This window comes from Podarcis muralis, chromosome 13, assembly GCF_964188315.1.
Source record: "Podarcis muralis chromosome 13, rPodMur119.hap1.1, whole genome shotgun sequence".
NCBI lineage: Eukaryota > Metazoa > Chordata > Lepidosauria > Squamata > Lacertidae > Podarcis > Podarcis muralis.
The window spans coordinates 2,306,326-2,333,425 of NC_135667.1; the positions used below are offsets into that span (position 1 = coordinate 2,306,326).

Genomic DNA, 27,100 nt, shown 5'->3' on the forward strand with positions numbered 1-27,100 from the left:
CCTCTCTCAACCAGGTAAGTGGCTCACAGCAATGACCATGGGAAAGCAGTCGGATTAACACTGGCTTCCTCAGCCTCGTCCCTCCAGATGTTTTTAGCCTACACCTCCCGTCAGCCTGAGCTAGCCAGGCCTGATGATGCGGGCGGTTGTGGTCCAGAACAGCTGAAGGCATCCAGTCAGTGAAAGCTGTATCTAAAGCAGGCACAGGCAAACTTGGCCCTCCAGCTGTTTTGGGACTACAACTCCCATCATCCCTATCTAACAGGACCAGTGGTCAGGGATGCTGGGAATTGTAGTCTCAAAAAAACATCTGGAGGGCCGAGGAAACCTGTATTAACGCACACCAGGTTTGTAAAGAAAACCTTTCTGGATGCTCAAGCGAAATTCTTTCAGTGACGGTGGGATAGCTAGGAGCCAGTGTTGCAGGTGTCCGACTCTTAAGGGTCACCCAGCTCAACCCGTCGCAGTGCAAAATATTTGGAAGTAGTGCGCGGGGGGGGGGGATATCGTGTGCATTTCTCTGTGTGCGTTTTCGCAAGCTCACGACAGACGCGCATCATCTCCCTCCGCATTTCTTCCCCAACCCTCCCTGCCCCCTTTCCCCTCCACTCCCCTAGGAAGCGGAGAAGATGGTGGCTTCCTTGCAGGACAGCTCTCTGGAGGAGGAGCACTTCACCCAGACCATCGTGGACCATCGCAACACGGCCGCCGCCTTGCCGCTCTCCCACGAGGCAGCCATGAAGTGGTTCTACAAGGATCCCCAGGGGGAGATCCAAGGTGAGCTTTGCAGTGGGATTGGAATTGCCAAACAAAGATGTTCGATTGTTTTTGTATGCCGCTACAGCGGCAAGGCGTGGGACGCGGGTGGCGCTGGGGGTTAAACCACAGAGCCTAGGACTTGCCGATCAGAAGGTCGGCGGTTCGAATCCCCGCGACGGGGTGAGCTCCTGTTGCTCGGTCCCTGCTCCTGCCAACCTAGCAGCTCGAATGCACATCAAAGTGCAAGTAGATAAATAGGTACTGCTCCGGCAGGAAGGTAAACGGCGTTTCCATGCGCTGCTCTGGTTCGCCAGAAGCGGCTTAGTCATGCTGGCCGCATGACCCGGAAGCTGTACGCCGGCTCCCTCAGCCAGTAAAGCGAGATGAGCGCCACAACCCCAGAGTCGGCCATGACTGGACCTAATGGTCGGGGGTCCCTTTACCTTTTTCCAGCAGCAAGGTAGTGATGTAGTGATGTATGGAAGTGAGAGCTGGACCATAGAGAAGGCTGGTCGCCGAAGAATTTATGCTTTCGAATTCTGGTGCTGGAGGAGACTCTTGAGAGTCCCATGGACTGCAAGAAGATCATACCTCTCCGTTCTGAAGGAAATCAGCCCTGAGTGCTCACTGGAAGGACAGATCCTGAAGCTGAGGCTCCAAGACTTTGGCCACCTCATGAGAAGAGAAGACTCCCTGGAAAAGACCCTGATATTGGGAAAGATGGAGGGCGCAAGGAGAAGGGGACGACGGAGGACGAGATGGTGGGACAGTGTTCTCGAAGCGACCAGCATGAGTCTGACCAAACTGCGGGAGGCAGTGGAAGACAGGAGGGCCTGGCATGCTCTGGTCCAGGGGGTCACGAAGAGTCGGACACGGCTAAACGACTAAACAACAACAACAACTGCAGCTGCAGCAGCAAGACTGCTATTAACTAAAAATGGGAAATCTCAAATACCAACAATAGAAGAATGGCAGATGAAGATGTTGGACTTTTTGGAGCTAGCCGACCTGACTGGAAGAATCTGCGACCGGAAAGAAGAGGAGTATCAAGAAGATTGGAAGAAATTCAAAGAATCCATAGCCAAATATTGTAACATAAGATAATTAGAAGATACTTGGAAGTATCAAGCAGGTTTAGGATTAGAACAAGAATTAATTGCAAAGCATTAAGGATTAGAATACCAATAAAAGAGAAGCGGATAGTAAATTGAAGGAGATCATTTTTATTAGAAATACGATTTTGGAGAACTGTTACAAGGTGATGCAATGAAATTCCGTTAGGGGGGATTTGAGGAAGTCATTTAACAATGAAAGTTAAATTAGGTCTTGGAAGTGTTTCCCTCTCCTTTTTTTGAGTATTGTAACGTGTTTTCGTTTGTGTGTTTTGTATGTTATTTCTGTTATAAATGTGGGAAATTAATTTTAAAAAAATTGGGGGGGGGTGGAGGTGAGCTTTGCAGCCAGGCGGGGTGTCCCTGTGTCTGGATCCGCAGCCCCGATTCTCCCCCCTCGGATCACTGACCTGCCCCTTCCTGTCTCGCCAGGCCCCTTCACGACTCAAGAGATGGCGGAGTGGTTCCAGGCCGGCTACTTCACCATGTCCCTGCTGGTGAAGCGAGGCTGCGACGAGGGCTTCCAGCCGCTGGGCGAAGTCATTAAGATGTGGGGAAGAGTGCCTTTCGCTCCGGGTCCATCGCCACCCCCCTTGCTGGTGAGAGGACCAGGGAGGGGATGGTGGGGACGGTGTGTGGGGGGGGGGGAAGAGGGCGAGGTTTTTGTGTTTTTAACCGAGATCGGCGGATGGAGGGCAGTACAGCGGTGCCATGGTTCTCAGACTTAATCCGTTCCAAAACCAAAGCGTTCCAAAACCAGGGCTCACTTTCCATAGAAAGTAATGCAAAACGGATTAATCCGTTCCAGACTTTTAAAAACAACCCCTAAGACAGCAGTTGAACATGAATTTTGCAATCTAACGGAGACCATGGATCCATAAAATCCATGGCCTAGGACCCTTGTACTTACGGGACTGCCTCTCCCGGTCTGCCCCACGGAGGACCTTAAGGTCCACAAATAGCAACACCCTAGAGGTCCCGGGCCCTAAGGAAGTCAGATTAGCCTCCACCAGGGCCAGGGCCTTTTCAACAGTGGCCCCCGCCTGGTGTAACGCTCTGCCTCATGAGACCAGGGCCCTGCAGGATCTGATTTCTTTCTGCAGGGCCTGTAAGACAGAGTTGTTCCGCCTGGACTTTGGCTTTGAATCAACTTGATCCTCTCCCCCTCTTTCTTTTCTCCTTCTGCGATGGAACTCCCATTTGGGGACTTCCCTGGCTTTTTTCTGGCCCACCGTAGGACCAGTCTGAATAGTTGGCCTTGGTGAAGATTTGACGTTTTCATCCCCCAAAAGTTTTTGATTTGAGTTTCTACTGAAATGAGGCTGCATTTTAATGTTGTTTTTAAGTTGTATTTTAATCAATTGTTTTTATACCTGGTGTTAGCTGCCCTGATCCCGGTTTTGGCTGGGGAGGGCGGGGTACAAATAAAATTGTTTATTTTTTTGTTATTATTATAAAATGAAAGCAATCAACAATGTACCGCAGTCACACAATCAATCAGTAGCTGAACTGGGTTCCACACAGTCACAAAAGCAGAAGAAAGAGCCACAAAAAACACAAAATAAATAGCGCAGACAGACAGACCTCAGCATAACACTCAAAACGGAAGTGTGGTACTTAAATCGGAAGCATAGCACTCAAAACAGATATCTTATATCGTTTGGCTTCCGGGAAAAAGTTTGCAAACCGGAACACTTATTTCCGGGTTTGCAGTATTTGGGTTCCAAGTTGTTTGAGTACCAAGGCGTTCGAGAACCAAGGCACCCCTGTAAACACATTTAAACAGTGGCGGTGGCGGAGTGAGACTCTATACCAAGCCACCGCCTGTTGAGCCGCTCTCCCTCCCTCGGCCGCTTCTCTGCTTGTGACCTGGGCTGGTTTTGTGTCTTCTCCTGTCTGCCCAGGGAAACATGGACCAGGAGCGCCTGAAGAAGCAGCAGGAGCTGGCCACCGCTGCCCTCTACCAGCAGCTCCAGCACCAACAGCTGCTTCAGCTTGTCAACAGGTAGCCCACCTCGCAGGGCGGTCCCCTTGAAGGTTGATTCCCTTGCAGAAGAGAGGGAAGGAGGAAGGCCTTGGTGCATCCTTGCCTCTTCCTGATGGGCTGTTCCATGGGAGGTGATGGGGGGGGGTGCACGCCAATCTCAGGAGGTCAGAATTGTTCCAGCAGCGGATGGGTTCCTGACACCCCTTCTCCCCTTTTCCTTCCTCCCACAGCAGGCAGTACGCCCAGTGCTCCCTCCAGCAGAAGGTGGCGGCGGGGGACCTGACGCAGCAACAGCTCACCACCTTCCTGCAGCAGCTGCAAGCTCTCAAGCCAAGGTGAGGCCTGGGGCCCCGGAGTCCCAGGGAAGGAGGCTTCCCAGCAGCCCTTCTCCCAAGCTCCTCACTGTCAGCCCAGTAATAATAATTATAATAAGGTAAAGGGACCCCTGACCGCTAGGTCCATTCGTGACTGACTCTGGAGTTGCGGCGCTCATCTCGCTTTACTGGCCAAGGGAGCTGGCGTACAGCTTCCGGGTCATGTGGCCAGCAGGACTAAGCCGCTTCTGGCGAACCAGAGCAGCGCACGGAAACGCCGTTTACCTTCCCACTGAAGTGGTACCTATTTATCTACTTGCACTTTGACGTGCTTTCGAACTGCTAGGTGGGCAGGAGCAGGGACTGAACAACGGGAGCTCACCCCGTGGCGGGGATTCGAACCACCGACCTTCTGATCGGCAAGTCCTAGGCTGTGTGGTTTAACCCACAGCGCCACCCGCATCCCAATAATAATAATAATAATAATAATACTAATTTATTATTTATACCCCGCCCCTCTGGCTGGGTTTCCCCAGCCACTCTGGGCGGCCTCCAACAAAGCACTAAAATAAAATAAACTATTAAACATTAAAAACTTCCCTAAACAGGGCTGCCTTCAGATGTCTTCTAAAAGTTTGGTAGTTGTTTATCTCTTTGACATCTGGTGGGAGGGTGTTCCACAGGGCGGGTGCCACCACCGAGAAGGCCCTCTGCCTGGTTCCCTGTAGCTTTGCTTCTCACAGGGAGGGAACCGCTAGAAGGCCCTCGGCGCTCGACCTCAGTGTCTGGGCAGAATGATGGGGTGGAGACGCTCCTTCAGGTATACAGTCTTCTCTCTCTGCACCCAGGGGTGTTTATGATCATTCATTCAATCTGCTAGTAGTTTTATTTTGCCCAAGGCAACCAGAAGTGAGTCACAACCACTCAATAATAATAATAATAATATATTACTTATACCACAGGGACGTGGGTGATGCTGTGGTGTAAACCACCTAGCCTCTTGGGTTGCCGATCAGAAGGTTGGCGGTTCGAATCTTGCGACAGGGTGAGCTCCCATTGCTCGGTCCCTGCTCCTGCCAATCTAGCAGTTCAAGAGCATGTCAAAGTGAAAGTAGATAAAATAAAATAATAAAAAAATTCCTTCCAGTAGCACCTTAGAGACCAACTAAGTTAAGTTATTAGTATGAGCTTTCGTGTTCATGCACACTTCTTCAGATACAGTGGTACCTCGCAAGACGAACGCCTCGCAAGACGGAAAACCCGCTAGACGAAAGGGTTTTCCGTTTTGGAGGCGCTTCGCAAAACGAATTTCCCTATGGGCTTGCTTCGCAAGACGACAGCCCATAGGGAAATCTCCGGGACAGCGGGGAAGCGCAGCGCGTCTTCCCCGCTGTCCTCAGACCTCCTCCGAAGCCTGGCGGCGGGGCGGGGACACCACCTCCCCCCGCCGCCCAGCATCGGGACGATGCCCCGATGCCGGGCGGCGGGGCGGGAACCTCCCACCCCCGATGCCGGGCGGCGGGGCCGCGAAGCCTGGGCGCGCTGATCTCAGCACGCGCAGGCTTCGGCATGCCGGCAACTCTCCGCAAGCAGCGGCAGCGCTGCCGCTGCTTGCGAAGAGGTCCGCCAAGCCTTGGCCGGACAGCTTTTGAAGGCAGGCGGGGGGGGAGCGAAAGTCTTTGTCCCCCCTGCCTGCCTTTAAAAGCCCTCCCGGGAGCGCGATTCTCCGCTCTCCCGGGAAGGCAGGCAGGGGGGAGCAAAGACTTTTGCCCCCCGCTGGCCTTCAGAAGAGGTCCAGGACCTCTTCTGAAGGCTGGCGGGGGGCAAAAGTCTTTGTCCCCCCTGCCTGCTTTCCCAGGGGCTTTTAAATCGCCCCGGACAGCGGAGAAGTCCTCCACTGTCCCGGGGCGATTTTAAAATGCCGCCCGCCAGCATTTTAAGATCGCCCCGGACAGCGGAGAAGCCCTCCGCTGTCCCGGGGTTTTTTTAAATGCTGGGGGTGGGAAGAAAATCCCTTGTCCCCCCCCCCCCAGCCTTCAGAAGAGGTCGGGGGACAGACTGTCCCCGGACCTGGTCTGAAGTCGGTTTCCCTAGGAACGCATTAATTGATTTTCAATGCATTCCTATGGGATACCGTGCATCGCAAGACGAAAAAACCGCAAGACGAAGAGACTTGCGGAACGAATTAATTTCGTCTTGCGAGGCACCACTGTAATAATAATAATAATAATAATAATAATATATTATTATTTATACCCCCTCCCATCTGGCTAAGTTTCCCCAGCCACTCTGGGCTGCTCCCAATCAAGTGTTAAAAACAATACAGCGTTAAATATTAAAAACTTCCCTAAACAGGGCTGCCTTCAGATGTCTTCTAATCAAATAGCTGTTTATTTCCTTCACATCTGGTGGGAGGGCGCCACCACCAAGAAGGCCCTGTGCCTGGTTCCCTTTAACATGGCTTCTCGCAGGGAGGGAACCGCCAGAAGGCCCTCGGAGCTGGACCTCAGTGTCCGGGCAGAACGATGGGGGTGGAGACGCTCCTTCAGGTATACAGGACTGAGGCCGTTTAGGGCTTTCAAGGTCAGCACCAACACTTTGAATTGTGCTCGGAAACGTACTGGGAGCCAATGTAGGTCTGATGAAAAGCTCGCAAGAAGAAAAAACTTGCGGAACGAATTAATTTCGTCTTGCGAGGCACCACTGTACACTGATAGCTTTATCATGTACAATGAGATAAGAATCCAATTATCTCATTATACATGATAGAGCTATTTTTAGCCATCTCACTCCTTGCTTTTTCCTCTAAGACCAATTGCAGTCGTTAACAGTCGTCAACAGGTTTACCACACCTATCACCCATTCCCATAGCCAATCAACCATTCCCACCACCCTTCTGAGTAATACCCCTCCCCACCCTCTCATTATATATAAGAGTCTCGTGACTTCTGTTTCAGTGTATCTGAAGAAGTGTGCATGCACACAGAAACTCTTACCAAGAACTGACTTAGTTGGTCTCTAAGGTGCTACTGGAAGGAATTTTTTTTGTTTTGTTTTGTTTTGACTACGGCAGACCAACATGGCCTCCTGTCTGTAACTGCAAGTAGATAAATAGGTACCACTCTGGCGGGAAGGTAAATGGCGTTTCCGTGCACTGCTCTGGTTTCGCCAGAAGCGGCTTAGTCATGCTGGCCACATGACCCGGAAAAACTGCAGACAAACGCCAGCTCCCTTGGCCAATAAAGCGAGATGAGTGCCACAACCACAGAGTCGTTCGTGACTGGACCTAACAGTCAGAGGTCCTTTACCTATTTTTTACTGCCCATCTGGCTGGATTTCAAAAGACTCCACATAGCTACATTAACACCTGCTCTTTAGTGATTATTATTTTCCATGCTTTTAGCTGTTATTATACAGGTGAAACTCAAGAAATTAGAATATCGTGGAAAAGTTCATTTATTTCAGTAATTCAACTTAAGAGGTGAAACTAATATATGAGATAGACTCATGACATGTAAAGCGAGATACGTCAAGATACCTTTCAAGTTGAATTACTGAAATAAGTGAACTTTAAAACATAATGTATAATATTAACTTGTAAGATATGGATTTGTTTGTTTTTGTTTTTGTTTTTTGTCTTTTTTAGTTTTCGAATGTTGATTTGTGTGTGTTGTGTATTGTTATCTTTTGATATCTTTCGTGGTGGTGTTGTTGTGTGGAAAATACAAATAAAATTCTTTTTAAAAAAAAAAAGAAATAAATGAACTTTTCCACAAGATTCTTTGAGTTTCACCTGCATGCTTTTAGCTGTTATTATTTTTATCTGTAAGCTGCCTTGAGTCCCTGTTAGGGAAGAAGGTATTGTATGAGAAAATCTATGTGATGATGATGATAATGATGATAATTATAATAATAATAACCAGATGCCTCCGTGGGAAACACACAAGGGGCACCTGAACATTCTCTTCTCCTGTGGTTTCCAGCAACTGGGATTTGTTCAAAAGCATTGCTGTCTCCCAGGCGCGGAGGCGCAGCATAGCCAACCATAGTTTAGCATCCATGGCTTGTCTTCCCGGCCTCCACGGGTTTGTCCGATCCTGAAGCCCTGAGACGGTTGTTTCTCTCCTCTGTCCCCTAACTTTGCCACTTTGCTTGTTTCCAGAGCCGGGGAGCAGGGAATGATTCCTTCTATGAACCGATCAATATCTGTGCCAGATACCGGGTCCCTGTGGGACACACATACCTCAGCCTCACCGCAAGCAGGTGACAATTCGGGCCTCTGGGCATAATAAGAGTGGAAAGGAGGGAGGAGGAGGTGGTTTTGCTTAGACTTGGCGTTAGGCCAGTCACAGTTCTTGGAACGCAGTGTAGTACTTGTGGGCTGGGTTCAAATCCTTACCCCTATCCCCCCAAATGGGATTGTTCCTCAGCTGGCTTGCAAGGTGATTCTACGACCTAAGAATTGCCTGATCCTGCAAACACCCGCTCAGCCACTTGGGTCAGTGGAACTGGCACTGCTGCAGGTGTTTAGAAAATGGATGGAAGTTTTAATCTGTCGTTGCTTTAAATTTTTATTTTTATTCTTTTTGTTAGAGCATTTATTAATTTTCCAATAAAAAACACCCAATTAACCTATCAAATCATAATCCAGTAAAAAAAAAATCCAATTGTCTTCCGAATTTAATTCTAATTTTACGACTTCCCACGATCTGAACGTCAAAGCAACTCCGAATCTCAGTCCTGCCTCTCACAATAGTTCCATATTTCCATATCCGATTTTATCTCTTCAAGCTTCTTGTTGCTTTAAATTTTTAAAAGTCCCAGGTTGCTATTATTTTTTTCTTACCCGTTGTTTTATTGTAAAACCTCTCCGGAGTTTTCCCCCCCTCCTTAAAAAAGAAAGAAAGCGGTGTATAGGTTTTATGAAAGTAAAAAAAGAGAATATAACAGGATAACTTCCTTATCTTCCAAGCCGGCTCGCCGCTAGCATTCAAAAAGCGAGGCGCAGGCTTCTGGATCTCACAGGGCTCTTCCTTGGGAATTAGGGTTGGGGAGTTTTAATGTTGGTCTCTCGCACGCAAGCTAAACAGCAGCTACACGTGCCTTAGTCAAGGGTGTGTGTGTGTGGTTTTGAGCAACATTCAGTCATCACCTTTCTTTTCCCGTTCGTAGAACTAGAATCACCCTTGGTGTGGGTGGGTCTTCCATTTCCCCGTAGCTCACAGATTAAAGTTCAGCGGTTGCGAAACTTTTATCAAAATACATTCAAAGTCCACTGGGTTTTTACGCGAGTGCAGGTAGAAGTGTAAGCAGAGCGGCAGGCCTAAGCTTGACTTTACACCCCTGGCTCCCAGAGTTGGCAGTGGGGTAACCTGGGATTGGGGTGGGTGTGCTAAGAGCCAGTTTTGGGGGGGGGGCTGGCGGTTTAAATGACCACCAGACTCCAAAAAGCTGGGATCAGTGGATCAGGCTCGTCAAATATCAGACCAGTTGAATTCATTAAACGAAGCGGCTTCAATTGGATTTGAGTAAAGGTGCAATTAATCGCCCCTGTTTTGAATTTTACCTTCCGGGGTCGGGCAAACCACTATTCTGCTTTTTATAGGGTTGGGTTGGGGGCACTGGACACGAAGGGATCAAACTCGTGATTTTCCTATGGCTAACGCCTCTTCTCTTCTCCCACCCACGGCCTCATATTCCCTCTTTTCTCTTTCCAGGCGGTGAGGCCAGCTTATGGGATATTCCAATTAATTCTTCAACTCAGGGTCCAATTTTAGAACAACTTCAACTGCAACATAAAGTGAGTTGTGCATTGTGTGGCAGGGCTGGGGTGTGCGTGTGTGGTTGAATTGGGGCCTTCCTGCAACTTAGGCTCTGTGGCAGGGAATCTGTCTTGCACGCGGAAAGTGCCCCGGACCGATCCCCAACGGCATAATAATAATAATAATAATAATAATAATAACAATAATAATAATAATAATTTTTATTTATACCCCACCCTACCCAGCCAAGGCTGGGCTCAGGGCGGCTAACAAGCAATAATAAAAACAAGTTGAATGAGTACAACTTAAAAACAAGATTAAAATACAACATTAAACTATTGAAACATTAAAATATTAATATGCAGCCTCATCACAGGAGGAGAAAGGAAAAAGAAAAAAAGAAAGAGGGGGAGGGAATCAAATTGGCTCCAAGCCAAAGGCCAGGCGGAACAACTCTGTCCTACAGGCCCTGCGGAAAGAAATCAGATCCTGCAGGGCCCTGGTCTCATGAGGCAGAGCGTTCCACCAGGCGGGGGCCACTGTTGAAAAGGCCCTGGCCCTGGTGGAGGATAATCTGACTTCCTTAGGGCCCTCTAAACTATGATTATTCATGGACCTGAAGGTCCTCTGCGGGGCAGACCAGGAGAGGCGGTCCTGTAAATACGAGGGCCCTAAGCCACAAAGGGCTTTAAAGGGCTTACAAGACCGGCACCTTGAACCCGACCCTATACTCCACCAGGAGCCAGTGCAGCTGGAAAAGCACTGGGTGAATATGCTCCCATGGCAGAGACCCCATAAGGAGCCTCGCTACAGCATTCTACACCCGCTGGAGTTTCTGGGACAGCTTCAAGGGCAGCCCCACATAGAGCGAATTACAGTAGTCAAGCCAGGAGGTGACCGTCGCATGGATCACTGTGGCCAGGTCCCCTTCAGACAGACTTCCCTGCCCGAAACCCTGGGGCCGTTCTGGGCAGGTGGTGCTGCGCTCGATGGGACCCCCGGCCGCCTGATTCTGTTCAAGGCGGCTCCTTGCACCCTAACCGGCTTGTCCAACCTCTTCCCACCCCACAGCTACAAGAACGGAGAGGCGCCGAACTCAGGGCTAAGAGGGACGAGGACGAGCGGAAGCGGCGCCAGGAAGAACAGAAGCGCCGCGAGGAGGAGGAGGTGTTCCGGCGCAAGCAGGCAAGGGCAGCCAGCGCCAGCACGGCCTCCCATGCGCAGGTGGGGCCCCAGCCCAATAGCTCTTCTTCTTCCCCGGCCCAGACAGCACCCCCTCTTCCTCCAGCTCAGACCCCTTGCGAGTGTGTGGGTCCACGGGAGCTCTTGTCCTGTGGGTGTAGAGCAGCTTCCTTCCTCTCTCACCCCCTTTCTGAAGGCTCTGGGACTTGGTCTTGGTGGGGGTGCTCTTTGGAAGAAAGTGGGGGCCTTCTTTGGGTGGCTTTTGGGGGGGAATTCTTTTTTTTGAATTTGCATTTTATTTATTTGTTAACATTCTTATATTACATCGGTAAACGTTGTCATATTACATTACAGGACTTACTATAATATAATTTCCAACACGTATACAAAAAAAGATTATGGTAAACGTCATATTACATTACAGGACTTACTGTACTATAATTTCCAACATGTATACAAAAAAATTTTATGGGACGCGGGTGGTGCTGTGGGTTAAACCACAGAGCCTAGGACTTGCCAATCAGAAGGTTGGCAGTTTGAATCCCTGCGACGGGGTGAGCTCCCGTTGCTCGGTCCCTGCTCCTGCCAACCTAGCAGTTCGAAAGCACGTCAAAGTGCAAGTAGATAAATAGGTACCGCTCCGGTGGGAAGGTAAACGGCGTTTCCGTGCGCTGCTCTGGTTCGCCAGAAGCGGCTTTGTCATGCTGGCCACATGACCCGGAAGCTGTACGCCGGCTCCCTCGGCCAATAAAGCCTGACGTATTAGTGTTGGGCTGTTGTGTCTACTATTTGGCCTTCATAGGATAGACTGTCAACGGCGGTATACAGGCTCATATTTTGCTAGTTGGGGTTGGGGGGAACGGGGGGTATCGATTATAGATCAGGCTTCTCTAGGTCGATATGGGACACCGTCAAGTCCTTTGAGTTTCAAGTTTTTCACTTGTAGTTCTCTGGCGGAAAGTACTGAATATCGGTGTTCAGGGCTTAGCATAGTAGGGTATCTAATCCTAGTTTGTTTCTAAGCTTTTGTGTGGAGTTAATTCCCTCTCTCCTCTTCCTCCAGCTACCCTCTTCCTCGTCGTGGGGCCAGCAGTCCGTGAACAGCTCTTCCTCCACCCAGAACAGCTTCAGCATCTCGGATATCCAGAAACTGGGGGACGTGCGGGCCTTGCGGGAAGAGGTGAGCCCTGCTCTGGTGCGGGTTTTTGTGTGGGGTGGCCCTACTGGATTGCCGGGCGCCAGGCTCACTTCTCGCCCTCCCTTCTTGACGCCTCTCCTCCCCCCCCCCCCAAGTGCCGCCACCAGGAGCTCCTGAAGCTGATCCAGCAGCAGCAGAACTCTCACCCGCTGTGGACCAAGCAGAACGTCTCCATGAAGGCCCTGCTGGAGCTGCAGCAAGAGTCCGAGAGGCACATGCAGAAACAGCAACAGAGGGCGCAGCAGAGAGCCGTGAGTCAGCCCCCCCCCCGCTCCCCCCCGGGGGGGGCAGCTTGAGAGGACCCAGCCGGGCGAAGGAAGGAAGAAGAATAAGAATAATAATTTATTATTTGTACCCCGCCCATCTGGCTGGGTTTCCCCAGCCACTCTGGGCGGCTTCCAACAAAGTATAAAAACACATGAAAATGTCACACATCCAAAACTCCCCTGAACAGGGCTGCCAGTTTACCTGTGTAAAGGGCCTTCGATGATGACGCACTGAGTTTCCCCAGCCGCTCTGGGCTGCTTCCAACAAAGTATAAAAACACTACAAGACATCAATCATTAAAAGCTTCCCTAAACAGGGCTGAGACCCTCCCTGCCCACAGACTGTCTTGCCAGAGTGGTGCATGCTCTGGTTATCTCCCGCCTGGACTACTGCCATGCGCTCTGCGTGGGGCTACCTTTGAAGGTGACCCGGAAACTACTAATCCAGAATGCGGCAGCCAGACTGGTGACTGGGAGACCACATAAAACCGGTCTTGAAAGACCTACATTGGCTCCCAGTACGTTTCCGATCACAATTCAAAGTGTTGGTGCTGACCTTGAAAGCCCTAAACAGCCTTGGTCCAGTATACCTGAAGGAGCGTCTCCACTCCCATCGTTCAGCCCGGACACTGAGGTCCAGCTCCGAGGGCCTTCTGGTGGTTCCCTCGCTGCGAGAAGCCAAGTTACAGTGGTGCCCCGCAAGACGAATGCCTCGCAAGACGAAAAACTCGCTAGACGAAAGGGCTTTCCGTTTTTTGAGTCGTTCCGCAAGATGAATTTCCCTATGGGCGTTCCGTCTTGCGAGTTTGTTTCCTTTTTCTTAAAGCCGCTAAGCCGTTAATAGCCGCTAAGCCGCTAATAGCCGTGCTTCACAAGACGAAAAAACCGCAAGACGAAGAGACTCACGGAACGGATTAATTTTGTCTTGCGAGGCACCACTGTACAGGAAACCAGGCAGAGGGCCTTCTCGGTGGTGGCACCCGCCCTGTGGAACGCCCTCCCACCAGATGTCAAAGAGAAAAATAACTACCAAGCTTTTAGAAGATATCTGAAGGCAGCCCTGTTTAGGGAAGCTTTTAATGTTTAACAGGCCACTGTATTTTAATACTCTGTTGGAGGCCGCCCAGGGTGGCTGGGTAAACCCAGCCAGATGAGCGGGGTATAAATAATAAATTCTATTCTATTCTATAAGTAATTTTGTTATTATTATTATTATTATTATTATTATTATTATTATTATTATTATTGCAGCAGCAGCAGCCGTGTTGGGTTTGGGCTTCTGCAAACAGGTTCACGCTTCTCTCTTTTCCCCCCTCAGCACGGCGGCCACAGTCTGACCAGCCTCCCGTCGCAGTGGGGGGCTGACTCGAGCCCGCTGTGGGGAACCCATGAGAAGAACAGCTCCATCAGCCTCTGGGAGGAGAGCATGAAGAACGCTGGCCCCCTCGCCCGGAGCCTGGGCTTGAAGAACAGCCGCAGCAGCCCGTCCCTGGGGTGAGCAGCGGGGCGGGCGGATGGACGGTGGGGCTTGGCCAGGGGAGAGGGGCAGGATCCGAGCTCACACCCCCCCCCCCCGGTCTCCTCCTTTTCAGGGACACGTACAACGCCTCCTGTCGTCAGAGCCGGAAGAAGACGGACGAGGAGGAGAAGCTGCTGAAGCTGCTTCAGGGAATCCACAAGCCGCAGGACGGTTTCACGCAGTGGTGTGAGCAAATGCTCCATGCCCTCAATACCTCCAGCAACCTTGATGGTATGGGGGGAGGCGGGAGGGGGAGGGGGGAGAAGAGGAAGAGGAGGGACAGCAGGACAAGGGCCCCCCTCCCCCGCCTAGGCTGCCCCGGGGTGGATCACAAGGAGGGTAGCGCAGGCCCAGAGGCAGGCGGTCGACAAAACCCCAAACCTCGACGGGGGTTGGGATAGATGACCCCCCGGTGTCCCCTCCAGCTCCGCGAAAAAGCTGTTTTTTGGTGCCAGATTTTAGCAGCACAGTTAGGGGCGGGAGGGGGCAGTTTTAACGGCACCTGCGTGGATCCTTGCTTCGCGCATGGAAGAGGGTGGAGGCAGGTTATGAATACAGGCACCCCACCCCCCAAAAAAACTTTTTTAGCTGGAAATTTGGAGGGAGAGACCCGAGCAGCCTAAGCAAAGCTGTGTTACACCTGTGCCTCGCAGGGAGACCCTCCCTGGAGCCCAAAGGGGGGCTGTCCTCTTCAGGCTCCAGGGAAGGCCTCCTCGCGAGTTGGAAGCACTGTGAGGCCAGCCCCCCCCCCCAATTTATGCCCATTTTGCATAAACGGGGAGTCACCTGTAATGAACGGGAACAAATAAAGCATGTTTTAAAAAAAGCAGTCGTCCCACAAAGATTGCATGTATACAGTCCTTGGGTTACAGCCACTTCAGGTTGCGGGTTTTTTGGGTTGCGGATCGCCGAAACCCAGAAGTACGGGTTACTTCCAGGTTTCGGCGGCCGCGCATGCGCAGAAGCGCTAAGTCACACTTTGCACATGCGCAGAAGCGCCAAATCCAGTAGACCTGAAGGAGCGTCTCCACCCCTATCGTTCTAACCGGACACTGAGGTCCAGCTCCGAGGGCCTTCTGGCGGTTCCCTCCCTGCGAGAAGTGAGGTTGCAGGGAACCAGGCAGAGGGCCTTCTCGGTGGTGGCGCCCGCCCTATGGAACCCCCTCCCACCAGATGTCAGAGAGAAAAATAACTACCAAACTTTTAGAAGACATCTGAAGGCAGCCCTGTTCAGGGAAGCTTTTAATGTTTAACAGACCACTGTATTTTTAATACTCTGTTGGAGGCCGCCCAGGGTGGCTGCGGAAACCCAGCGAGATGGGCGGGGTATAAATAATAAATTATTACTATTATTATTATAAATCACAACCCGGCGTGCGCAGACGCGGGTTGCGAATGTGCATCCCGCACAGATCACGTTTGCAACCCGAGCGTCCGCTGTACATAGAAAAACGCAAAGTGATAAAAGCCAAGCCTCTTCCCCCTTGTTCTGCCCCCCTGACCCAGACAGAGGCCTTGCTGTGTTCTGTTGGGAATCGTTTGTAGCCGTGACCCGGGAGGGAGGGCTCTTGTTTTCTCCCTCTCTTTCCACGCATCTGTGTAGGGAAGGATGGGACTCCCCCCCCCCCTTTACCCTGCAATAGGATGTGGCAATATCCTGTTTCTCCTCTTCTCTCTTCCGCCATCCTCTCCCCCCACCCCCCAAAACACCACCCCAACCCAGTCCCCACTGTGGTGGCCTTCCTGAAGGAGGTGGAGTCCCCCTACGACGTCCACGACTGCATCCGCTCCTACCTGGGAGACACGGTGGAAGCCAAAGAGTTCGCGAAGCAGTTCCTGGAGCGCCGTGCCAAGCAGAGAGCCAGCCAGCAGCGCCAGCAGCAGCAGGTGAGCGGCCCTCGGTTGCGGGAACCCGCCATCGATCTCCCACCCCCAGGTGTCAACATATGCAGAAGAATTCAAGGGAAGTCCAACCCGGGTCATGTTTGACTGGAGAACAGGCAGCTTCCCCCAAAACAGCAAGGTTTGGTAGGGTGGCCATATTTTGAAGAGCAAAAAACTGGACGCATTTGCCAACTTCTGCTTCCCTACAGATCACTGACGACACTCGTTTTAAATACCGTATTTTTCACTCCATAAGACGCAGCTTTTTCTTCCTAAAAAGTAAGGGGAAATGTCTGTGCGTCTTATGGAGCGAATGCGTGGTCCCTGGAGCCGAATTGCCCAGGGGCAAAAAGGAGACCATGCTTCTTTTTTTGAAAGAGGGAAGGGGGTGTTGAAACAAAGCCGCTGATTGTTTGCCGATCGGGGAGAGAGATAAGGGAGGCTAGCAATAAAGGAGGCTGCCTGGGAGGGGGGAGGTAAAGACAGCAAACTTGCAAGGAGGGGAGACAGGAAGTCTAAAGCAATAATGAGAGAAATTAGAAGAAAAGGAGGAGCAAAAAACTGCTCCAGCTAAGGAAAAGACACTAAGGCAAACCAGAGGGAAGGGAGTGTTGAAAGGAAGCAGCTGATCGATAAGTGATCAGGAAGGAGATAAGGGATGCTAGTGATAAAGGAGGCTGCCTGGGAGGGGGGAGGTAAAAGCCCATGGATCCTCAGGATTTTTGCATTGAGTCCCCCCAAATTCACCATCAGATCACATGGCATGTCCGTGGCTGCAGCCTGCACCAAAAAAATCACGCACCCACTGCTGCCTGGGGCCGCAATGGTGCAAAAACCTGGTTACAAAGCATGGATCCACATGGATCCTCAGGATCTTTGCCACAGCGTGAACCACAAAAATCATACATCCACTGTTTTATTCAGAATATTTTTTTTCTAGTTTTCCTCCTCTAAAAACTAGGTTCGTCTTATGGTCTTATGGAGCGAAAAATACAGTATATATGCTATAGAATCTCTGATATATTGCTAGTAGCTAGTTAACTCTCCCCCTCCCAGGCTCCTCCTCCTCCAAGATCTTGTAGCTGAGCCAGAGTCCTTTTAGTTCGGCCACAAGAGAAGGGGTTTATACAGTAGGTAGGGAGTTTAAGGTGCTGCTCTGTTGTGATTCTCTGCTGCAGACTAGCTTAGCCAGGCGCCTTAGATCTGAGTCACTAGCAAAAAAAATTTGGGCTACTGTATACAAAAAAACCAAGCAGAAAAACCCAGACATTTTGCCAGATTTTAAAAATCCGCCCAGACCGAAATTTTAATCCTGAAAAAGAGGTTGTGTCCTGTAGCCCTTGTGAGGAGGAAAAGGAAGTGAGCCTCGTCAAGTACTCAATTTTATATAGTAAAGGTAAAGGGACCCCTGACCATTAGGTCCAGTCGTGGCCGACTCTGGGGTTGCGGCGCTCATCTCGCTTTATTGGCCGAGGGAGCCGGTGTACAGCTTCCGGGTCATGTGGCCAGCATGACTAAGCCGCTTCTGGCAAACCAGAGCAGTGCACGGAAATGCCGTTTACCTTCCCGCCGGAGCGATACCTATTTATCTACTTGCACTTTGACGTGCTTTCAAAATGCTAGATTGGCAGGAGCAGGGACTGAGCAATGGGAGCTCACCCTGTTGCGGGGATTCGAACCGCCAACCTTCTGACTGGCAAGCCCTAGGCTCTGTGGTTTAACCCACAGTGCCAGCCACGTCCCTCAATTTTGTGTGTGTGTGTGTGTGTATGTGTATGCATGTATGTATTTTAAAATCTTTGGCTGCCAGCTCAGCTGATAGGGTGCAGCAGTGGTCTGGCTCTCGCCTGCCTGCACTGAAGCCTGTCAGTTACTCCTCACTCCTTCACCCAAAGATCACCGGGTGGTTCACAACGTAAGAACGCAAAATGCACAATAAAAACAGAAGCGAAAACAAAAGCTCCTCCTACGAATGCCATTAAATGGACCTGGAGTGTTAAATTAGGCGAGGGCCTGGCTTTGCACCCTGGGCGTTTTTGTCCGGTCTCCCTTCAAGCCATGCCCTTTTGTATACCTGAAGGAGCGTCTCCACCCCCATCGTTCTGCCCGGACATTGAGGTCCAGCTCCGAGGGCCTTCTGGTGGTTCCCTCATTGCGAGAAATGAGGTTTCAGGGAACCAGACAGAGGGTCTTCTCGGTGGTGGCACCCTCCCTGTGGAACTCCCTCCCACCAGATATCAAGGAAATAAACAACTATCTGACTTTTAGACGACATCTGAAGGCAGCCCTGTTTAGGGAAGCTTTTAATTTTTGATGCATTATTGTATTTTAGCCAGATGGGCGGGGTATAAATAATAAATTATTTATTTATTTATTTATTTATTTATTTATTTATTTATTTATTTATTTATTTTGTGTTCCTCGCAGGAAGCCTGGCTGTCCTCCAGCAGCCTGCAGTCCCTCTTCCAGTCCAACCACAGCCCCAAGGCCTCCTCCTTCGAGAACAGCCAAGCCGCCAAGATCAAGAGGCGCCCGATGATGCTTCACGCGGACCCCAGCATCCTGGGTGAGAGGCCTGGCGGGGGGCGAGCCCTGGGCCTCCGGGGGTGGAGGGAAAGGGGCGCTGGGACTGGGGCTCCTGTGGGGTACGGGAACGGGAGCCGGGTAGTGGGAACCATGGCTGTCAACTTTCAGATTTGAAAATAAGGGATCAGCAGCCTCACCTGTCCCGGGGACAGTCTACGGGATATCTAACAATCCGGGATAGCTGCAGGAAATGGCGCTGGAATACGGGAATTTCCCGCAAAAAGAGGGAAGGTTGGGAACCCCCTTCCCCCTCCAAAGCCCCACCCCAAGGGAGGGTCCCTAAAACTCCCACCCCAGGCTACTTAACCCATTTTTGTCTGGAGTCCCTTGCCTGCTCCAGTTCTGTTGCCTTAATTCCTGTAGGGCTGCAGTTTCCAGCATGGGGCAAACGCCCCATAGGGGGGCAATTTGATTTTTAAGGGGGGGGGGGAATTTGGAAGCTTGTTTAGACTGTGGTTACCAGATTTTTTTCAGTGATCCCGGGGACACTTTTTTTCCTGAAGTTGAGTAGCAACAGGGAGTCAGTACAGTGGTACCTCGGGTTAAGTACTTAATTTGTTCCAGAGGTTTGTACTTAACCTGAAACTGTGAAGCACCACTAATGGGGCCTCCCGCTGCCGCCGGAGCACGATTTCTGTTCTCATCCTGAAGCAAAGTTCTTAACCTGAAGCACTATTTCCGGGTTAGCGGAGTCTGTAACCTGAAGCGTCTGTAACCCGAGGTACCACTGTAGTGTGGACGATGAGGCAAAAGACCCTTGGGCCAAGCACACATGCATATTGCATAAAGGTGCAAAGCCCTTCTTTGACACCCCGTGAAACATAAATCCGCAGGTTTTTTAAAAAACCGGGCAACGTCACGCCACAGGCCCGTGACTCCCAAGCCTTCCGCGATCTCCTGCCCCCGTTGTTTTGACAGATCAGGGGAGGCTCTGGAGTCACGGGCGGGCAGCCGTTGCCCAGGAGTGGCCAGCCTGGTAGCGCAGTTGGCTCTGGCTGGCTTCAGGAGCTGCTCGCTGCCGTGGCGCCGGGGAAATGGTGGGTGCCACGGCAGCGAGCAGCTCCTGAAGCCAACCAGAGCTAACTGCGCTACCAGGCTGGCTCCGGGCTGCTGAGGCTGCCACTGCCACGTTTCCCGGGGATAGATTTGCAAATCTGGGGACGTCTGGTAACCCTAGTTTAGGCCAAGTTGGTGGCCTTTTAGCCTTCCTCCACGTTCACTTTTTGAATAACAAGAATCACTGTATTTTCCCGTGCATAAGACTATACAGTCATACCTCGGGTTACAGCTGCTTCAGGTTGCGTTTTTTCAGGTTGCGGACTGCCGAAAACCGGAAGTACCGGAACGGGTTACTTCCGGGTTTCGGCAGTCACGCATGCACAGAAGCGCCGAATCGCAACCTGTGCCATGCACAGATGTGGCTTGCGAACGCTGTGGGTTGCGAATGTGCATCCTGCACAGATCACATTCGCAACCCGAGCGTCCGCTGTGTTTCCCCCCAAATGTTTTAAGTTTTAAATTGGGGCTCGTCTTATTATTTATTTCTTAATTCTGGGCTCAAAAACCGGGTCGTCTTACATATGGGGGCATCTTACACACGGAAAAATACGGTATATGTCACAGTGGCCCCAGAAAGGTTCGAACCACTGCTATGGGTTTCCAGGACGGAAAGGGGAGGGAGTGGTTGGGGGGCGGAAGGATGGGTCAGATAGATTTCAGACGCTGTCCTCCTGCCTGACTGGTTCCCCTTCTTCCCCTTCCAGGTTACGCTCTTCACGGCTCCTCGAGCGAGCTGGAAACGGTGGAGGACTACTGACTCACAGCAATAGGAATATCTCTTCGTTTTCATCTCTCTGTGTCTATATCTCTTCTCTCTCTCTCTCTCTCTCTCTCTGTATCTCTGCCGCTGCTGCCTTGATCTAACCAATTTCAGTTTCGGCTGAATGTGCACTGCAAGAGAGGCGGCCAGGTGCCCCCGTCCCAATCATCACCCCCCCTTCCCCTCCTGGACCGGAGGGCGGAAGTCGTGGGGAGGGAGCGGTCAGTGGCGGCAACGGTCAGTTGGACACCGGCCAGGAGGAGGATGTTAAGCACTTCTTTCCTTACGAGAAAAAAACAAACAAAAATAAGCACCTTAACGAACAAAAAACTTTTTTTTTTTAATGCCGATGCACTTTATCTAAAAAAAGAAAAAAGAACTTTTTTTTACAGTGACTTGTTCAAAAGGAAAAAGGAAAAAAAAAGGAAAAAAAGAATTTTTTTTTTTTGCAATCGCAGAAGATTTTTTTTTCTATATACATATATATAAAGAAAATCGTTAAAAAAACCTACAAAAATTTTTATCTTTGAGAAGAAAACACTTATTTTTCACACGGGGATAAGTTTTCAGAAAACAAAAAAAACGTGAATGGCAATTTCACAAAAGGCTTGATATAAAAAAGATTTATAAGACAAAAAAAAGAAAAACTTGAAGAAATGCACTTAGAAAAAAAAAAGGAACTGTGTTTTTTTTTTACCATTGTTTGGATAACTATATATATATATATAAATATAAATATATACATTTGTGTAAATACTGTTCAGACTTGCCCCGCACAGTATATATATTTTCTCTTACGAAGAGGCCATTTTTTATAAGACTTTTTTCTTCTGTTGTTGTTCTTGTCGTCCTTTTTTTAAAAAAAGAAAATTGCACAAATGCCTACCCTTTCCTCCCCCCCCCCCCCCGCCCTCTGGACATTACAATTCTATCTGTGTTTTTTTGTGGATTTTTTTATAATCAAAGGGAAAAAAGGAGGAGGAAAAAAAAAAAGAGAACTTTGCAAAAAGAGTAATTTTACACTAACGTCCGAAGCGGGTTTGCTCGTACCAGAAGCTGCTTTTGCTCTGCAAACTCGGACCCCAAGAATTCCTGTCTGCTCCGGAAGAAACCTTCTGGCTTCATCCAAGGAATCCCGCAAAGCGAAGAGCCTTCCTTTTTCTCAAAAGCCGCCTTTTTCGAAATCTCCCCACCTGCGAATTACCGTACAAACCTTTTCTTACCTGTGTGCTACAGAAGGCGACGCGTCCCCCCCCCCCCCCCCGGCGACTGTTCTGCATGTCTGCATGAGACGCACTTTTTTTCCTCCATTCTGAGATATAAGGAGAGGAAGGGGAAAACTCCGAAGGGAGAATTTGGGGGGCGCGTTGTGAGTCTTCTGGGGGTTTTGTGCCCTTTTTTTTTTTAAACGTGTACACAGTTGAGAATCAAATCGTTATTGAAAGTGTTGTCCCCCCCCTCCTTTTGTTGTTTCGTGGAGAAAAAGACCTGAGTTTATTTACCGACGTCAGGAACTCTCTCTCCCCCCGGTGCACTCAGAGCAGAATTGAATGTATTGCATCCTCGGGCGACAATTTCGAAGCTGCAGAACCACGTTTATTCTTCCCTCTCCCCCCCCCCAAGCCCCAAAAGCTGCCTGTTACAAGATGGTGTTTCAAGAGCAACAAAGCGCTGTTTGTAAAGGGGTGGGGGGCGGATGTGCTTCCTTCTTAAAATCTCACTTTAAAACAAGGAAGCCACCGCCAAGGTCTTATTCGCGTTTTTAAGACTAAACTCTTCCCCCCTTCCACACACAATTGCACCCCGATTTAGGGAGCTGACAGTTCGGGGTGTGCTTTTCCTGTGCATATGTAGCTGTGGTTGTGCTTATGTATATATATATATATATATAGTATATTTACAGATGATAAGCTTTTATATCTATATATATATATATATATAAATGTTGCTTGAACAGAGATTTTCGTGAGCTCGCAAGGAACTTAATTTTTTGTTCTGTTTACAATCCTCCCCACGCGGGTGGGGGGTGTCGCTGGGTGCACACATGGTACTACTTGGAGTTCAGAACCCCGAGAAGTGGCGGGGGGCGGCCAGGGGTCATAGGAAACCAATTTCCCTGCTCCCCCCCCTTCTTAAGCCCCCCCACCCAACCTCTCTTTATAACCTCCCTCTCACGGAGACTCACAGGTTGAGGCCGCAGGAAGACTCTCATCGTCTTCCACACCTCGCTGGTAAACATGTGCGTCGTTGCAAAAGCCCACCTGCTCTTGTTAATTTTTTGGGGGGGGTGGGTTTATTGTTGCGAACGCCCCTGGCCCAAGGGTGCCTCTCGCTCAGTCGCGCCAAGGTCTCGGAGGTGCCCTTGGCTGGTGCCATTGGCTCCTCCTCTCTGTGGCATTGTGCGGTTTTTTTTTAAGGCAGGGTGTGTGTGTGTGTGTGTGGAAAGGGGGGGGAAAGAAATCCTTTAAACGAACGCGGCTTCCCAGCCGCGACGCGAGCGACAAAAAATACACACACACACACCCCCTCGGGAAACAATCCCACGCTCATGACCAAAACGCTGGAAGGCCCATTGTCGTTTTTGTGTTTTCAATCTTCTGGTGTTCCGTATTTTATGTGAACGTTTGCGCGAGACCACAAACTCGGAAGGATCGATTGTGTGTGTGTGTATTGTTTTGATAAGCCCCCCCCCTAAATACTGTGATGTTTTTTAATGGTCCCTGTGTTACAAGACAGGAGGACGAGGCGATGACTTGGAGAGGTCCGGTCCGCCCTCTCCGCCTCTCTCTCTCTCTCTCAAAGTAGGATGGAAGAAGGCTGCGCGTTTTTTCAGGGTGGGGGGGGGGTAGGACCCCCCCCCCGGTGCCTCTGCCCCACTCGCTTTTCCCTTCTGGTCAGTATTCATCTGTGGAAGAGGGGAGACCCCACCCCAGGCGCCCCGAATCGAGGGCCGCCTCCTTTTCCTCTTCCTCCTCTTCTGGGCGGGGGGGGGGGGTCCCCACAGCGGGTCAGGTCTCCTCCTGAGTAGACGTCCTCTTTGGAGTGTGCGTGTCCAGGGGGGGGGGGTCCCAAGGTGGCCAACTTTGGCATTATTCCTCCACCTCTCCAACGAGAGTGGCACCCGTCCGTCTCTCCCGCCGAACGGGCGATGAGCTACAGAGACGGCATCTCTCGAGTCCGAAGACTTGGAACCATTTCACCCTCTCCTCATTTATTTTTTATTTTTTGCCCGGGGGGGGGGGCGGAGAAGGATATCGCCTCAAGAATGTATTTTAGGAAAGCTGCTTCCTTTGCCAATCAAGGGCTGTTATCGTCGTCAGACCCTCGTATCAATCGCTCGCTTGCAAAACGGGGGGCTTTGTGCGTGGGTGTTTGGGGGGGTGTCTTTTCCCTTCCCGCACCGTCCTGCCATATAATTTTTTGTGTGTCCTGTTGGGATATTTCCCCCCTCCCTTTCTTTGTTCTTTTTGCACCGAAACCTCGGGACGGGGTTGCGAACTGTAATAATCCTAAGACTTTTCTGTTCCTTCGTGCATTTCTTTTTTATCAAGGTACGGGCAAAGTTTACAAAAAAAAAGAACTGGCTTTGTGGCAGCGGGAGACTCCTCAGCCCTGGGGGGGTCCTTTGTTGTTGTTGTTTTTTTGGGGGGGGTCTCAAGAGTAGAATGACAGAGACGCAGCCCCTTCCTCTCTTGACTGGAGGAAACGCCCGCCCAGCTCTTTAGAATAATATTATTTTTCCCCAGTCTGTGCGAGAGACTGTGAGTGAAACGGGATGCGTTCCCCATCCGCGAAAGCGATCGGCGGATTTGCCGCCCCCCCGCCCCCCAACCTCTTAAGCATCTTCAATTGCATAAACGCTTGATTTCTCCCACACGCAGAACCTGTTTTGTGCGCGCGCATGCATTTGTGCGCACACTTTTGCCTTATCAGTTTATGGGGTGCGGGGCGTGAAAATGACCTTCAACCACTTATTGGTCTTGGGGTGTGTGTGTGTGTTTGTGTGTGTTGTTCTCCCAGTATTATCAATGGGTGTTTTTCCTTTTAAAAAAATATGAAAAACCCCGAGCAATAAGGAGATTAAAAAAAGAAGAAGAATTGTAGCACATGAAGAAGCTGGGAAAAGGTTTTAATTCCAGCTGTTAATTGGGACGGTGGAGGGGGGGGGGCTATTCGTGCTTAGGAGGGGGGCCCCAAACCCCTTCTTCCCCCCACCCCAAATTTACGTGGGGTTTTTGTTGCTGTGTTTTTCGAGAGGAAATCCACCAAATGTGAAGATGGTCGAAAGGGGTTGGGGGCCGGGGGGGGGGCGCAACCCCACAGCCGCCACTACAGTGGGACTCCTCTTCCTCCGCCTTTGCCCCCCCCCCCCCCGGAGGAAAGAGTCCGATTTCTGATGCCAGTTTCGCTCTACATAAGACAATGTTTTGGTTTTTGTGTGTGTTTGTGAGACACAAGTACTTCCTTCCTTAGTCATAGCAGCAGCAGCATCAATGCCTTTCTTTAACTGATATATATATATATATTTGTGTGTATTTTGGTCTGGGGGGGGGGCAACCATTTGGAATGTGACTTTGAATGTAATAAGTGCTGGGTTCCAACCTCTCCTGCCTTCCAGTGTGGGAGGGTTATGTGTTGAGGTTTTTTTCTTTCATTGGTATGTGTGTTTGCTTTGGGGGAACTTGGTTTTGATTTTTCCCACTTTACTGGGTGCCAGAAGGGACGGCAGAGTCCCGCGCGTTGGGGGGGAAAAGGGAATGGATCGCTTTGCAACGTCGGCCGCTGGGACGGGGGAGACAGAAAGAGACCGAGGGATGCTCTGCGTCTCGGTTTGGCCATTTTTGGGGAAGATCTCAGAAAAGAGCGTCTCTCCCCTTTCTCTGCCGCGGCGTCCCAAACCCTCGCCGTTCCCAAAATTAGCGAAAAGCTTTGCGGGGTGGTTGTTTTTCCGTTGTTGCGTTTTTCCCGATGCCTTAAATTGTAGAAATTGACTTGCTTCTGGGGAGGGGCGAGATTTCTGGCGGCGGCGGCGACCTCTTTTCGTTCCGGTGGGTGGGTGTGCTTCGATCGGGGAGTGTGTGTGTGTGTGTGTGTGCATTATTATAATTTTTTGTCTCAAAGCCTCTTGAGCCAACCAAAGGGGTGTTAGAACTTGTGCCAGCTCTGAGCGGCGCGAGGGTTTGGGGAGGGGGTGCTGCGAAGCCGGAAAAGAGCCGCCGCCCGGACGCCTGGGTCCCCCGCACGCGGTTTCCGCTCGGCACAGGGGCCGGCGGGAGACGAGCGAGGGGGCTCGCCTGCTTCTACGTTGGCAGAAGGCGGACGGTCGGGGTGGCAGTGGATCTGTGCAACCTTCCCACCCTCCTCTGGACTCTTGGGTGCGGATCCTGCTCGACTCCTTTTGTTTTTCATGCTTCTAGCCCTCATCAGCCAACGGTTGGCTAGAGGCCCATCTACCTCGCCCCTGCTGCTGCTGCTGCTGCTGCTGCCGTCGGCGCGGAGAAGAGACCCCCCCTTCTCCCCTCAAGTATTACACGAAACTGTGATGGGGCGTACTTGGCCTCCCAGCTCCTACTGAGAGTGGAAACATGTTTACAGACTCGAGCTTTTTTCCGATTTGTTTTGTTGTGTGTGTGTGTATATTTCCCCCCCGCCTCCGGTGCGAAATCGGCACGGACTTGAAACTCCCGAGAGATGGGGGAATCCCCCCCCCCGAACTTTGTGGTTCGCTGAATGTTAAGGGCGGTCGCCGCCCGAGGACTTAACTTCTTCACTGGAGGGGCAAGCTTCTCTCTCGGCCAGCTGCCCGCAGGACTCCTGGGTTCCTCTGCCGCCTCTGCAAAGAGAGCCCCCCCCCCCCCGTGGGGCGTCGGACGGAGCCACGGCAGCCGAGGAAGACGATTACGAAAGGAGTTAAAAGACTCTTTCCCCCACTACCCGACAACAAAAATGGACTTCTTTTTGTAGCTTCTGACCCCCCCCCAGGTGCAAAACGTGGCGGGGGGGTGAACGCTTCCACCCCTCTTGTTTCAAGTGGGGGGGGGGGTGGAGGCAGGACTGTTAAGCTTCTATTCCTGGGCCTTAAGTTTGGGGGGTTCTCTTTGCTGTACATAATTGCCAGCCCCCCCCCCATTTTTGTTATGCGCCTCTCTCCTCTGGAAAAAGACGTAGGAACTGTCTGGCTTTTCAATTAGGGGTTATATGTATAAATATTCATGGGTGTTAAAGATGCCAAATCCCCTCCGCCCCCTCCCCTTTCTGTACAATATTCCCCCCCCCCAAAAAAATGCATCTTTTGTAAATAACAAAAGTTTTTCTCTTTCACCCTGCAAAGTTTGCAAGGAAATAAAAGCTTAGATGGTTGTGGAACCGGCTGCTGACTTCCTAGATTCGGACGGCGCTCCTTCCAGGTTGGCCCAGCGATCCGAAGTCCTCGTCCCTCTTCAGTCCACGGCGGGGCCTCTCGTTTCGTCATTTTTGTCCATCTCGTGCTGTTCGATTGTTAAAAAGGCCTCGGAGTGGTTTGCAAGAAACGAAACTATCCCTGAAAAGATTACCAGCCACGGTTCAAAACATGCAATTCGTTAAAATTCTTAAAGCAGGTTAAAATTCACACTGACCTATGCATCTGGGCAGGCTTCTCTAAATCTTTTTAGCAGGCCTCCAAAAAGCTTACAGCGAAGGGGTCTGCTTGATATCAGTAGGCAGGGAGTTC

At 50.7% G+C, this 27,100-nt stretch overlaps 1 protein-coding gene across 6 annotated transcripts in view; it reads left to right on the plus strand.

The window, feature by feature from the left end:
• GIGYF1 (GRB10 interacting GYF protein 1) overlaps positions 1-26,754 on the plus strand; it is a 57,069-nt gene extending 30,315 nt beyond the window's left edge. For 3 of the 6 annotated variants that reach the window (XM_077916779.1, XM_077916781.1, XM_077916780.1), the window contains 14 exons: positions 618-777; positions 2,304-2,467; positions 3,764-3,876; positions 4,089-4,193; positions 8,335-8,435; positions 9,890-9,972; positions 11,006-11,158; positions 12,180-12,296; positions 12,410-12,565; positions 13,899-14,074; positions 14,173-14,330; positions 15,823-15,986; positions 18,411-18,549; positions 20,333-26,754. In XM_077916779.1, coding sequence (XP_077772905.1) covers positions 618-777; positions 2,304-2,467; positions 3,764-3,876; positions 4,089-4,193; positions 8,335-8,435; positions 9,890-9,972; positions 11,006-11,158; positions 12,180-12,296; positions 12,410-12,565; positions 13,899-14,074; positions 14,173-14,330; positions 15,823-15,986; positions 18,411-18,549; positions 20,333-20,385 — 1,842 coding nt within the window. In that variant the 3' untranslated portion in view covers positions 20,386-26,754. Of the gene's footprint in view, positions 1-617; positions 778-2,303; positions 2,471-3,763; positions 3,877-4,088; positions 4,194-8,334; positions 8,436-9,889; positions 9,973-11,005; positions 11,159-12,179; positions 12,297-12,409; positions 12,566-13,898; positions 14,075-14,172; positions 14,331-15,822; positions 15,987-18,410; positions 18,550-20,332 lie in introns of all 6 variants that reach the window. The other 3 variants (XM_028702270.2, XM_028702272.2, XM_077916782.1) reach the window with 2 other exon arrangements.
• The last annotated feature ends 346 nt before the right edge of the window (positions 26,755-27,100 follow it).